Genomic DNA, 14,879 nt, shown 5'->3' with positions numbered 1-14,879 from the left:
ACGATACAGCTCGGTCTTATATATATACATACATATATATAATAGGGCTAAATTATGAAATTGCTGTTCTATTGTAATAGGTATATTAGTTCGAATTGATATAGACCTTCATGGTTTGAGATTTTTAAGTGAAACTTTTTTCAAATGGCTATGAGGTTCTTCTTTTAAAAAATGTGCAAAATTCGATTAAAGACATTCAGTTGTTTTTAAGCTATTGCTTAGCTTTTATTACGGGCTTTGAGCGTGGCGACCGAATCAAGAAATTCCGTAACGAAATTAGAGCCTAACACCCCTCACTCCACCTACCATGTAGCTCGCGTTTAATACATTCTCACGTTGCGTTTGTGTAGTGTTTGTGAATAAGCGCGCGGCGTGACGTCGCACTGCATGCGCATCATGAAAAGTCTGTCCATCTCTCTCTCGCGCGGTCTAGCTTATGAGTGTGAAGGGGACAGTTAATTTTATATAAATTTATCGTGATCTTATTTTATTTTTGATTTATATTAAATTATTATTGTCTAATTATAATTGCATGAGTTGATACATACTATACAATAGCTTTACCGCGGCAGTCCCCGAGTGCCACACGTGTTTTTTATTCAGCATAAACAAGAAAGATGGATACCTACTTCGAAAATGCATATGATTTTTTAATATGAGTTCCGACGCTGAACTAATGCTGCAGAAACAGCTCGCAATATCAATGTTGCGTTTGGAAAGAGTAGTGCTAATGAACGCACCGTGCGATTTTAGTTTAAACGATTTCGTGATGGAAATTTCGGTTTGAAGAACGAACCACGTGGAAAACCGCGTACACATGTGAATAACAATGAATTGAAAGAGATGGTGGAAGCCGATCTGAGCCAAACTACCCAGAAATTAGCGGTATGGTTTAACGTTACCTTACCAACAATATTGACTCATTTGCGTTAAATCAATAAAATAAAAATATATGAAAAATGGGTGGGTGCCTCATCCAAATCATGATCAGCATAAAGAAACGCGTGTTGAAACTTGTGTTGCCTCGTTGAATCGATACAGAAATGAAGGAATATTGGATCGAATTGTGACATGTGATGAAAAGTGGATTCTTTACGATAGCCGTAAGCGAAAAATGCAATGGCTGACCCCAGATTAAACGCCCCAATAGTGTCCTAAAGCAAAACTTACCAATAAAAAGGTAATGGTAACTGCTTGGTGGTCTCAGCATGGTGATAATCACTATAGCTTTTTCCGACCTGGTCAAGCAATAAGGCAGATGTCTACTGTGCCGAACTCCGAACAATGATAGCAAAAATGACTCATGAATCGACCTTCACCATTATTGCTACATGAAGTCGAAGTCGTCGTGGCCTAAAGGATAAGACGTCCGGTGCATTCGTATCGAGCGATGCACTGGTGTTCGAATCTCGCTGGCGGGTACCAATTTTTCTAATGAAATACGTACTCAACAAATGTTCACGATTAACTTCCACGGTGAAGGAATAACATCGTGCAATAAAAATCAAACCCGCAAAATTATAATTTGCGTAATTACTGGTGGTAGGACCTCTTGCGGACTCCGCACGGGTAGGTACCACCGTCCCGCCTATTTCTGCCGTGAAGCAGTAATGCGTTTCGGTTTGAAGGATGGGGCAGCCGTTGTGACTATACTGAGACCTTAGAACTATATCTCAAGGTGTGTGGCGCATTTACGTTGTAGATGTCTATGGGCTCCAGTAACCACTTAACACCAGGTGGGCTGTGAGCTCGTCCACACATCAAAGCAATAAAAAAAAAATTAACGCGAGTCGTCATACAGCATGGGAAACCGTTTTAGCTCTACAGGAACTGCAATTATAAACCATTCGTCGCCCTCCTTATACGCCACACCTTGCTCCAACGGACTAACACTTTTTTCGTGATTTGAACAATTTTCTCCGTGATAAAAAGTTTTCTGCCCAGAAGGCAGTGCAAATTGCTTTCACACAGTTTGTAGAATCTAGATCACCAGAGTTCTATCGCAAAGGCATAAATGACCTTCCCCTTAGATGGCAGCAATGTATAGATAATAATGGTAAATATTTTGATTCAATAAATATGTTAAATGAAAAAAAAAACGAATATCAATTTTTCACTACAAATCGAACGATTTAGTACGAATATCTAGTTAACCTTGGGTAATCACTACTCCTGCTTGGGCACCCATTGCTCCTACAACGACAGCCTTCAACCTTATACGGCACAACAGACTCTTTCCAAGCTACAAGAGCTATGATAGGGTGTTTTCTGTCATCCATTGTACGCACCAGACCTTACACGACAGACTTCTGCTCTTTTCAAAGTTTGGACAGCTTCTTGGCAGGGAAAAGTTCAATACCCGGGAGGCAGCACAAAATGCCTTTGAAGAGTTTGTTGGCTTCCGCACACCTGTCTTCTTCAAGAAGGGCATTGAAAAATTACGGCTGCGATGCGTTTATACTATGGGGGCATATTTTGATTAATAGAAATTAAAAATATTTCTAAAAAAATTCTTTATCTTTCTGTATACTAAGCGGCATTTTAGTTTGTAAAGACCTAATATGTATATAACAAATAAAGAAACTCGTTTCTGTCTATTTTTTCCGTTTTCTCATTCTGTGTCATGTTTAAAATGTCATGTTCGCGGTAGGCAGCGGCTTGGCTCTGCCCCTGGCATTGCTGAAGTCCATTGGCGACGGTAACCACTCACCATCAGGTGGGCCGTATGCTCGTCTGCCTACAAGAGCAATAAAAAAAAATGTACTTAGTAGACATTTATATTTAATCGAAATATTAACTCGTCGTAGTCCTCAGCTGTTACTTGTAAAATTAGTTTAACTGCTCAGAAAGAGTTAGTCGAATATTTAATTTTAAACGACGAAGTTGAGCCATCTCAGTGTCCCATATCTCCTGTATATTCTATTTATACTATTTCGTATGCATTAACTGCAGGAAGTATTTTGAAAGACGAAAATAGCTTTTTCCAGTGAACGAAATTTGGAGTTCATTCACGTATTTACTTGTCTAGCGTGAGCTTTCAAGTCTGATTTTTAAATTAATAATAAATGCGGTAGAGATGTCAAACGTTCGTTTAGCTATAAGAGTTAGACCTTTTACCGATAAGTGAGTTGATTTAGTTATCGAAAGTCGGTCGACTTTGTCGAAGTTTGATATAAGCATTTATTGTGAGTGAGACGAAAATAAAAAAAAATTGGTAGTTATTTTTGTGATTCGTTTTAGGGAATTGAAATCAGAAAAGGAGCGTGTACGTGTTGTGAATGTGTTGGACAGTAAAACGGTAACCATTACTAATTTGAAGGTATGTTTACTCTGTCGTGCATTGTTGTTAACTTTTATTTACCTTCGTAAGCTTAGGGATCATTTAATTGTGGTTGGTCAATGTGGCTCACGGAGTTTAACAGCGCCAGGAACACAATCAATCTGCTATTTACCCTTTATAGCTATTTTTGCGTACACCGGAAACATGTTCGCTTAAAAAGTATTGTGGATGAATAAAGTGGTTCCTTGTTTCTGTGGGGCGTTACTGATGCGAAGGTAATGCATTACCATGAAACTTACTATGCGCAACACAAAGTTCTTCCGAAGACCCAGAGTTTCTAAGTCCGTGAGAATAAGACTAAACACCATAATATGAGGTAACAAGACACGATTTCAATCCTACTGGTTGTTACTTGCAACACTATGGGGTAATAGACAACACAATAGCTGGTTAGCTTCAGCATTCGTTTAACAGATAATAAACACTCATTTTTAAAGGTGAGCGTATCAGGAGCTGGCGACAGTCGTGAGCGGGTGCGCAGATACCAAGCTGATTACACATTCGATAGCGCCTGCTCGCCAAATCAATTAACATACGCCTCGCAGGACAAGGTGAGAATAGTTATTATCCGAATTATAATTACGTTAATCGATATATGAAACTGAACAGGGAAGGAGCTGGAATTTTGCTAGAAATTGTATAAGCTTGACGTATCGATTTTAACCTTTGCAGGTATAGATAGGTATTTAATTCGGATGACCATGCACTAGTTCTCTCAGAAGACCATTGCTCACGAGATTTGTGATCTAAATAACGAATACCGCATTCTAAGAGCATGTTTACTAATTTCATAATGTAATTTTTTAATCGCAAAACGTTAAGCCTTTAATTTTTTTTATCAAATCGCAACAATTGATAGTTTAACTAACTATATTCGTATATTATGGTGTTAGATGTAATTATGAAAGGACGTAATAATGGGCTAAAAATAGGTGTAAAAATATATTGACCCGTCAACGGACCAACATTTTACATTCTACGACGGAGATTCACGAAATATGGACTCCGAGTAACGATATAAAATATTAATAATAGAATAGTTATTTGTGTCTGGATTTTTGTTCCTTCATACGCCCTCCTCAATGCTTTGCTTAGTAAATGAAAATTTATTTTTTTATATTGTCATTTTTTACGTTTTCATCTTCTTCCGGCACACTCTCCTCAGACTCAACGCTTTCACATTCAAAGTCCGAATTTGTTTACTGTCTAGGTACTTAGTTATTTTGTAATTATTTCACCAGAGCCTGTCTATATTAAAAATGCTTTCGTGTAAATCTTACTATTCAAATTTCAAGTGTTAGGATTTCTTGAGTCTCGTAAGCTCTTATTAGGATTGTGGCGGGTAGCCATCATACAACGTAGCAATATCGCCCACTCGGTAGACCGACGGTCCGAATGTTGTTGTTCGGAACTTGTATATATGCAAGCTTATCTTGAAAATGTCGTAAGCGAGATTCAGGCATCTGTCAATTATCTTACGTTGTATGATGGCTACCCGCCACAGGATCTTACTTTTTTTCCTACCTATGCTGTTAGCCTTGAGAGGCTATTTCAGCGTTAACCTTAACTAGTAGGTGACCTCACGGTGCTCAAACCGTAAGTTTTGCTAGCACTGGCCCTAACAAGAGCAGTGCTTCGCAGAATCTACTACCGGATCGGAAACGCGACCCACTGAGAAGACCGTATGTTCCATGGGGAGTGCTCTGAGGAATTGTTCGAGATGATACCGGCATCTCGTTTTTACCATCGCACCGCCCGCCACCGGAGTAGAGTTCATCCATACTACCTGGAGCCACTGCGGTCATCCACAGTGCGTTTCCAGAGGTCTTTTTTGCCACGTACCATCCGGCTATGGAATGAGCTCCCCTCCACGATGTTTCCCGAGCGCTATGACATGTCCTTCTTCAAACGAGGCTTGTGGAGAGTATTAAACGGTAGGCAGCGGCTTGGCTCTGCCCCTGGCATTGCTGAAGTCCATGGGCGACGGTAACCACTCACCATCAGGTGGGCCGTATGCTCGTCTGCCTACAAGGGCAATAAAAAAAAAAAAAGATCCGGCAAGACACTCAGTGGGCTGTGTCTATGGGCTAATTTACTCGTCGAGCCCTTCGAGCATCCATTTACACCAAGTATCTCGATTTCAACCCGTACAGAAAAAGCAAACGTTTGGCTTTCTCTGATATTGTGATCGCAAACTGTCATCTGCTAGTGTAAAGCGTAATGTGATTCCGCACCAGTGGGTACCACACTCTTGTTCGTTTCTAGCGCCAAGCTGTCATATGCTCCGGTTTGAAGGGTAAGACAGCCACGGCACAATACTGTATTTGAGACTTGGACCTCATGTTTCAAGATGGGGGAATTCACCATTTACACCAGTGAGTACCACAATCTTGCCTATTTCTAGCGCCAAGCTGCCATATGCTTCGGTTTGAAGGGTAAGACAGCCACGGCACAATACTGTATTTGAGACTTGGACCTCATGTTTCAAGATGGGGGCATTCACCATTTAAACCTGGTGTTTAACCTGGCTTGTGAGTTCGTCCACATATTTAAAAGCTTACCTATTTTTTCCAGTAACGCATTTTAAAATAAACTAACTCGCGAGGTCAATGGCCTCGGGTGAATGCGGGAGAGTGTTGTTAGCTAGCTTCGCATTTTATTGCGGGCTCACGAATTATGATCTCACGAAAATCACAAGTATTTAAGCTCAGTAAATCAATTTAGTTAATGTTTTAATTTTTAGAAAAATAGTTTATATGCGTTTTAAACTCACTGAGTTTCTCGCCGGATCTTCTCAGTGTGTCGCGATTCCGATCCAGTAGTAGATTCAGCGAAGCACTGCTCTTGCTAGGGCTAGTGTTAGCAATTCTCTTAGGTTGAGCCCGTGAGCTCACTTACCGGTCCGCGCAAGGTTGGAATAGCCCCTTAGGCTACCAACGATTAGGTAGGGGGAAAAAATGCGTTTTATATCAGCAACGATTTTATCATTCACTTTATTTTTTTTATTGCTTAGATGGGTGGACGAGCTCAAAGCCCACCTGGTGTTAAGTGCTTACTGGAGCCCATAGACATCCACAACGTAAATACGCCACCCAATTTGAGATATAAGCTTCTTCTTTTTTTTTTTTTTTTTCTTTTTTTTTTTTTTTATTGCCTTTGTAGGCAGACGAGCATACGGCCCACCTGATGATGAGTGGTTACCGTCGCTCATGGACTTCAGCAATGCCAAGGGCAGAGCCAAGCCGCTGCCTACATAAGTTCTAAGGTTTCAAGTATAGTTACAACGGCTGCCTCACCTTTCAAACTGAAACGCGTTACTGCTTCACGGAAGAAATAGGCAGGGTGGTTGTACCTACCCGCGCGGACTCACAAGAGGTCCTACCACCGGTATAATCATATATAGTTAGTATAGTTATAGTCAAATCACGCCTTCGAATGTTCTCGATGCGAATGCAAAGCCCTACATATTCTTATCATAATTTACGATTTCTTATAATATCAGGTATTCGAAACAATCGGTTGTGAAGTACTGAACAGTGTCTATCGAGGATATTCGGCATGCGTGCTCGCGTACGGTCAGAGTGCCACCGGCAAAACCCACACCATGATGGGAACCGAAGCTCAGCCGGGACTGGTGCCGAGGATTTGCAGAGCATTGGCCAACAGAGTACCGTTTGATATTACAGTCAGGTACCTAGTTTTATTTTTTATAATTTTTTTATTGCTTAGATATGCGGACGAACTCACAGCCCACCTGGTGTTAAGCGGTTATAGAGCCCGTAGACATCTACAGCGTAAATGCGCCACCCACCTTGAGATATAAGTTCTAAGGTCTCAGTATAGTTGCAACGGCTGCCCCACCCTTCAAACCGAAACGCATTACTGCTTCACGGCAGAAATAGGCAGGGCGGTGGTACCTACCCGCGCGGACTCATACGATGCTCTACTACTTACTACCAGTAAAAACTTTCTATGACAAAACTGACCTAGTTGTCATACAAATAAAACCCGCTAAGCAAATGTTATTACTTGTAGTAAGCGAAATGTGACGTACAGTCTTGGCCATTTTCGCCGTAACTACTGATAGAGCTGGTACAGAATGCGATCTAAAATTTCGACCTCAGGCCTCAAGGAGATTGGCGACATTCACAAACATAGATGAGCTGTGAGGGAATAGGTTAAACAAAAAAAAAAAGGTTAGTATTTTGTCAATTATTTCCACGGATTCCGTCATATAGAAATCCACGTACCACATTTCGAGGGACTTATTTCTATTTCAAACTTTTTCCCGTTATTTCCACTGTCTGATAATATATTAGGGGTTGTATTCGATTAAGTTTGAATGCTTGTAAAGAGTAACCTCAAGGTTGTAGTGACACGCGAACCCTGGGGTGTTAAACACATTGCTTGTGAATTCAGCTTTATCTAACATCGATTGCATTGGAAACTCCTATATGAAAGGTTAATGTTTGATAATAAAAGGGTACTGCGTTTAATGCTATGTTCGGATGACGTTAAATCAATATTTAGAAAACGTTTTCTGACTGATTTAATTCTTGAATGTATTAACTTTATTGTAACTAGTTATTAAATACATATATGTATGTATATTTAGATGTAGAGCTCGTAAAAGCCGACCTGTTAGAACAAGGCCTACCAGTGAATTCTGTGCACCGTATGCACACCGGTCGCGGTAGGGAGCCATATAATATGGTTCTAGTCGCTCTCCAGCCTACCCCCGAGGGTAAGAAAATCTTTAACACACAGACCGTCTGTAGGCTCTCTGGTATCGCTGTCGAAGCCCCCCATAAAAAAGGCACTCCTAGCCAGTGCCATAACTGTCAATTGTACGGGCACTCTTCCCGTAACTGTCACGCGCGCCCCCGATGTGTTAAGTGTTTGGGCGATCACGCCACGGCCCTCTGCGCTCGCGACCAAAAAACCGCGACGGAACCGCCTAGCTGCGTCCTGTGTCGAACACAGGGTCACCCCGCGAATTACCGTGGTTGCCCCCGAGCCCCTAAAATAAATCGCCGCGTCGCCCGCCAAAACCGCCTCCGAGCTTCCGGCCCAGACATCAAAGCCTCGGCACCCTCTGCGTCGCAGGCTAAGCCAGCGTTCGTTCCGGCGGCGGTGCCCAGTGTCTCGGCCTGGGCAAAACCGCTGCCGTACACGAACACGGCTACAACTCCCTCCTCCGCGATTCGTCCCGCCCCCGCGACTCGTCCCTCTCCCGCGACTTGCCCTCCGACCGCGTCCGACAATCTCGCTTTAGCGATCGACTTCTTTCAGTCGATCAACTTTGAGCGCGTTAACGCTTTGGGCGACGCCATTCGCGCTGCCTCCACTGCACAACACTTTATCGCCGTTGTGCAGGAATACGCCGACGTATACGCGTCATTAAATACGTACGTCCTCCCCTCACTCCGCCGGTAATCAATGGCGTATATAAGTAGAATAAAGCCCCTATCCGTAACGATAGGATTTTTTAACGCTTACGGTCTCGCAAATCAACGTGATCAGGTTTCTGACTTTTTGCGTGACCACCAAATTGATATCTTTTTAGTGCAGGAGACCTTACTTAAGCCCGCGCGCCGTGACCCTAAAATCGCGAACTATAACATGGTCAGGAACGACAGGCTCTCTGCCCGTGGTGGTGGTACCGTCATTTACTATAGAAGAGCCCTGCATTGCGTCCCGCTCGATCCTCCCGCGCTCGCTAATATCGAAGCATCAGTGTGCCGAATCTCACTGACGGGACACGCGCCGATCGTTATCGCGTCCGTTTATCTTCCACCGGATAAGATCGTTCTAAGCAGTGATATCGAGGCGCTGCTCGGTATGGGGAGCTCTGTCATTCTGGCGGGCGACCTAAATTGTAAACACATCAGGTGGAACTCACACACCACAACCCCGAATGGCAGGCGGCTTGACGCGTTAGTCGATGATCTCGCCTTCGATATCGTCGCTCCGCTAACCCCGACTCACTACCCGCTAAATATCGCGCATCGCCCGGATATACTCGACATAGCGTTATTAAAAAACGTAACTCTGCGCTTACACTCGATCGAAGTAGTTTCAGAGTTAGATTCAGACCACCGTCCCGTCGTTATGAAGCTCGGTCGCGCTCCCGATTCCGTTCCCGTCACGAGGACTGTGGTGGATTGGCACACGCTGGGCATCAGCCTGGCTGAATCTGATCCACCATCGCTTCCGTTTAGTCCGGACTCTATCCCGTCTCCTCAGGATACCGCTGAAGCCATAGACATCGTAACGTCACACATCACCTCGACATTAGATAGGTCATCGAAGCAAGTTGTAGCGGAGGACTTCCTTCACCGCTTCAAATTGCCCGACGATATTAGGGAACTCCTTAGAGCTAAGAACGCCTCGATCCGTGCGTACGATAGGTATCCTACCGCGGAAAATCGTATTCGAATGCGTGCCCTACAACGCGACGTAAAGTCTCGCATCACCGAAGTCCGAGATGCCAGATGGTCTGATTTCTTAGAAGGACTCGCGCCCTCTCAAAGGTCTTACTACCGCTTAGCTCGTACTCTCAAATCGGATACGGTAGTAACTATGCCCCCCCTCGTAGGCCCCTCAGGCCGACTCGCGGCGTTCGATGATGACGAAAAAGCAGAGCTGCTGGCCGATACATTGCAAACCCAGTGCACGCCCAGCACTCAATCCGTGGACCCTGTTCATGTAGAATTAGTAGACAGTGAGGTAGAACGCAGAGCCTCCTTGCCACCCTCTGATGCGTTACCACCCGTCACCCCGATGGAAGTTAAAGACTTGATCAAAGACCTACGTCCTCGCAAGGCTCCCGGTTCCGACGGTATATCCAACCGCGTTATTAAACTTCTACCCGTCCAACTCATCGTGATGTTGGCATCTATTTTCAATGCCGCTATGGCGAACTGTATCTTTCCCGCGGTGTGGAAAGAAGCGGACGTTATCGGCATACATAAACCCGGTAAACCAAAAAATCATCCGACGAGCTACCGCCCGATTAGCCTCCTCATGTCTCTAGGCAAACTGTATGAGCGTCTGCTCTACAAACGCCTCAGAAACTTCGTCTCATCCAAGGGCATTCTTATCGATGAACAATTCGGATTCCGTACAAATCACTCATGCGTTCAACAGGTGCACCGCCTCACGGAGCACATTCTTGTGGGGCTTAATCGACCAAAACCGTTATACACGGGAGCTCTCTTCTTCGACGTCGCAAAAGCGTTCGACAAAGTCTGGCACAATGGTTTGATTTTCAAACTATTCAACATGGGCGTGCCGGATAGTCTCGTGCTCATCATACGGGACTTCTTGTCGAACCGCTCTTTTCGATATCGAGTCGAGGGAACCCGCTCCTCCCCACGACCTCTCACAGCTGGAGTCCCGCAAGGCTCTGTCCTCTCACCCCTCCTATTTAGCTTATTCGTCAACGATATTCCCCGGTCGCCGCCGACCCATTTAGCTTTATTCGCCGACGACACGACTGTTTACTATTCTAGTAGAAATAAGTCCCTAATCGCGAAGAAGCTTCAGAGCGCAGCCCTAGCCCTAGGACAGTGGTTCCGAAAATGGCGCATAGACATCAACCCAGCGAAAAGTACTGCGGTGCTATTTCAGAGGGGAAGCTCCACACGGATTTCCTCCCGGATTAGGAGGAGGAATCTCACACCCCCGATTACTTGACTCGAAGTACTTGTATTCGAAGTACTTGTCAAATGTCAGTAGTAGTAGTTGTTGTATTTTTCCAACTGGAAAGGCAAATTTTTTTGGTCGGTAGGTTCGGTTGTGTTCGGTTCGATTTCTCTGCTCCCGTAAATAAATTAATTAAAAATAAACTAACACTTCATAATATCATTAAAACATATCAAAGTAGTGTTAAAGGTGTATAAATAAGTAAAATTATAAATAGTGCTTTAAAACGTTATTTAATTGTAATTTTGCTTGGTGAGTGTGTAATATTTTGTAATTTGAGGGTAATCTGACCGGCAACTTCGTAAATTTTCTTTACATATTTTATTGTAATTTATTTTAAAATGATGACTCGCAGCATCAAATCTCGTCAGGTTGATGAACAGCTTCGTATTGCTTTAGAACAATTAAAAAATATTCGCGAAAAATATGATATACTTTTACAAGAAAGTGAACAAAATGAAGAAGAGATGCTGTCAGTCATCTCTAAGAATACTGACCTTAAAAAACAATTGTCTCAGCTCTTCATTGAACACAGTGAAGCTCTTGAGATCAATCAGAAGTTGCAGGATACGATTAACACCTTTTCTCAATGCAGTGATGAATTTTGTGATTCATTGAAAATCACTGCAGAGTTGAGACATAAATTGGCTGAGGCTGATGATTGTATTTCTGACTTGCGGTCAGAGTTATGTAAACTTAAGGAACAGCAGCCTCAGAGCTTATATTCGGAACTGGTTCAGAGCGAACCCTCTTTGGTTGCTGTAGATACTGCCTTGAATTTTGACATAACTACTATTGATCTGACTGGTAGTGATGCAGAGACCTCAGAGCGCTCCCAGTTAGTTTTAAGTAAAAATAAACTTAGGAAATATGTTAAAATTAATAAATTAATATATAAGACTCAACGGAAATTGAGGAATTACAAGTCTCAGGAATACATCAAGTTCATTTGCAAGCAGAGAACTTCACTTTCACACCAGGTAGCTGTATTGACTGAACAGAGTCAACAAATTCATCACAAACACATGGAAGAAATAGAATGTTTATCTACACAAATAAACAATTTAAAGTCAAGTTTAGAGAACATTACATTAAACTATGAACTAGCACAGAGGGACATTAGTGAGCATGTGTTGGCAATGGACAATTTAATTGATACTTGTAATTATAATCAACAGCGTTTTGACTCTTTGACAATGCAGTACGCTGAATGTAAATGCTCTGCATCGGGTTGTCAGGAGCTACCACATGTTGAAATTCAAAAACATAATGTGTCTATTCTTTCAGTGCTAGAGTCTCAAAGCAATGATATTATGAGGGCAGCACCTATCTGTCTACCTACTACTGCATCTTCACAAGTTTCTAGAGAAGACAAAATTAAAATAAAAATTTTTAGTGATGAGCTGGGGAAACAAATGGGTGTGGCATTACATGACCTTTGTTTTGGACAACATGTGATTAATTACTGTATGCCAGGTGCTAATCCAGCACAAATATTTGATAAGATTTTAAATACCACACATTGTCTAAACACAGTCATAATAATTATGTTAGGGAGGAGAGAAAACGTTAACCAAAAACAAATTTTGCATTATGTTGAACAAGTTAATATGTTAAATATTAAAAAAATTATTATGTTCACCTTTCCTTACTTGCAGGACTTGCCGACAGAAAATAAAATTAGATTTAATATTAATAATGCAATTTATAATGCTTTTGACAATAATAACTGCATCTTGACATCCAAAAAATATGCATTTAAATTAATAGACTTAAATAATTTAATAAAATTTAGATATTTAAGGACATCAAAAAATGAAATATTTAAATTAACGAATAAAAATTTTAGACAAGTAGCAACATCGCTACACTATTTTATACACAATTTCCTAGCTATAAATTTAGCTAAAAAAATACCTGCTTCTATTGAGCAGGAAAAAGATATGACATGTTATAAGACTTTGGAATCTGCTTCCAATTTAAATTAATTAGTAAGACAAAGGAGTCACACTCTTGCAATTACAAATCAATTAATACACCAACTAGATTATACCCATCAAAAGACGTTAACGTTTCAATTATTAACATATTCAATTTGGTGCATCAAAATTTACAAGGGATGATGGGTAAAGAGCTAGAAATTGAAATGTTTTTAAATATGCATAATATTAATGTATTCTGTGTCACTGAGCACTGGTTTAGAAACTATGAATTATTGTTTAATTTTAATGATCACCAGTTGTCAAGTTCCTTCTGCAGAGAGAACGCTATTCGCGGTGGCTCACTGATTCTCGTTAGTAAATGTTTGAAATGTAAGGAACGAAAGGATGTAGTGGCCCTCTCTGTTGAGAGAATTATTGAAATTTCCTGTGTTGAGCTTGAGCACCTCATCGTTGTCTGCGTCTACAGACCTCCTGATGCGTTATATGATTCTTTTGAAAATATTTTGGAAAATGTATTGCTAAAGCTTTCTGTCTCTAATAAACAAATTTTGGTATGTGGTGATTTTAATATTAATCTTTTAGAAAACACAAATACCACTATTAGATTCAGAACACTGTTAAAGTCATATAACCTCCCAAACTTATTTTTAGAGCCTACTAGGACAACGACCACATCGGCAACATGTTTAGATAACATATTTACAAATGTAACACCGACTAACAAAAAAATTATTAATCAGTTAACATCAGACCATAGTGGACAATTTCTGTCTTTTGAATCTAATATGAATCCTAAAGATAAAAATACTCTTGTGATTGTTCCTATTAATAAAAAACGAATTGAGAAGTTTAGAAATAATATTAAGCAAGAACATTCAGAAATTATTTATAACAAAAACCCAAATTTGTCATACCAGAATATGTTTCAGAGAATTAATTTGGTCTTTACTGATATATTTATTCCTAAAACTGTAACATTAAAAAACAAAACAGTGTTCAGCGAGTGGGCCACCACCGGAGTGTACAAGAGTAGAAAAAAGTTATATGATCTGTACTCTGAAAAAGCTTATAATAATGATGAAACATTTCATCAATATGTCAGGAACTATTCAAAACTATTTAGAAAAGTTTGTTTAGCGGCAAAATCTTTACATTTAAGTGATTTAATAAAAAATGCCCCTGACAAGATAAAGATGACTTGGAACATCATTGGTAGAGAAAGTGGAAAAGTCAGAAATAGCCACCAAGAATTCTCATTAAAAATAGATGATAAATTGGTAACTAGTCATGAAGATGTGGCTAATGCTTTTGAAAAGTTTTTCTCTGACATTCCAGTTTCAACTACCACTTCTCTAAATTCATCCCCCACAGCAGCTGAAATATTATTGCATAAACATGCCAACAAATGTAATGAAATTTTTAAATTTAAGGAAATTAATTCAAGCAGTATAATAAAAAGTTTTAATAGCCTTAATGTAAAAAATACAGCTGACTTGTGGGGAATATCAGTAAAGATTTTGAAGTCTGTAATAGACATTATTGCTCCTCATCTTGTTAGTATTTTTAATGACTGTATTAGGTGTGGTGTATTTCCTGACTTAATGAAACATAGTAATGTGATTCCTCTTTTTAAATCTGGTAGTACTGATGACCCCTCTAACTATAGACCTATTTCAGTACTCCCTACGTTGAGTAAAATTTTTGAAAAAATTATTTTGACCCAACTTTTAGAACATTTTAATTCAAATAACCTGCTTCATAATAAACAATTCGGGTTTACCAGGGGTCGCTCTACAACTGATGCAGGTGCTTATCTAGTCAAAAATATTTTTAAATCTTGGGAGGAATCGCATGATTGTCTTGGAATTTTCTGTGACTTATCCAAAGCA

General features: G+C 40.8%; 1 protein-coding gene across 1 annotated transcript in view; it reads left to right on the top strand.

The window, feature by feature from the left end:
* Nucleotides 1–3,006: 3,006 nt before the first annotated feature.
* LOC105841382 (kinesin-related protein 10) overlaps nt 3,007–14,879 on the top strand; it is a 28,076-nt gene continuing 16,203 nt past the window's right edge. Inside the window, exons 1-4 of the mRNA XM_038020368.2 lie at nt 3,007–3,123; nt 3,241–3,319; nt 3,778–3,891; nt 6,843–7,030. Of these exons, the coding sequence (XP_037876296.1) occupies nt 3,077–3,123; nt 3,241–3,319; nt 3,778–3,891; nt 6,843–7,030 (428 nt within the window). The 5' untranslated portion in view covers nt 3,007–3,076. The remainder of the gene's footprint in view (nt 3,124–3,240; nt 3,320–3,777; nt 3,892–6,842; nt 7,031–14,879) is intronic.

The sequence above is a fragment of the Bombyx mori genome, chromosome 25 (assembly GCF_030269925.1).
Source record: "Bombyx mori chromosome 25, ASM3026992v2".
Classification (NCBI taxonomy): domain Eukaryota; kingdom Metazoa; phylum Arthropoda; class Insecta; order Lepidoptera; family Bombycidae; genus Bombyx; species Bombyx mori.
Note: the sequence above shows the minus strand (reverse complement) of the source record. Positions and strands in the feature narration are given on the sequence as shown.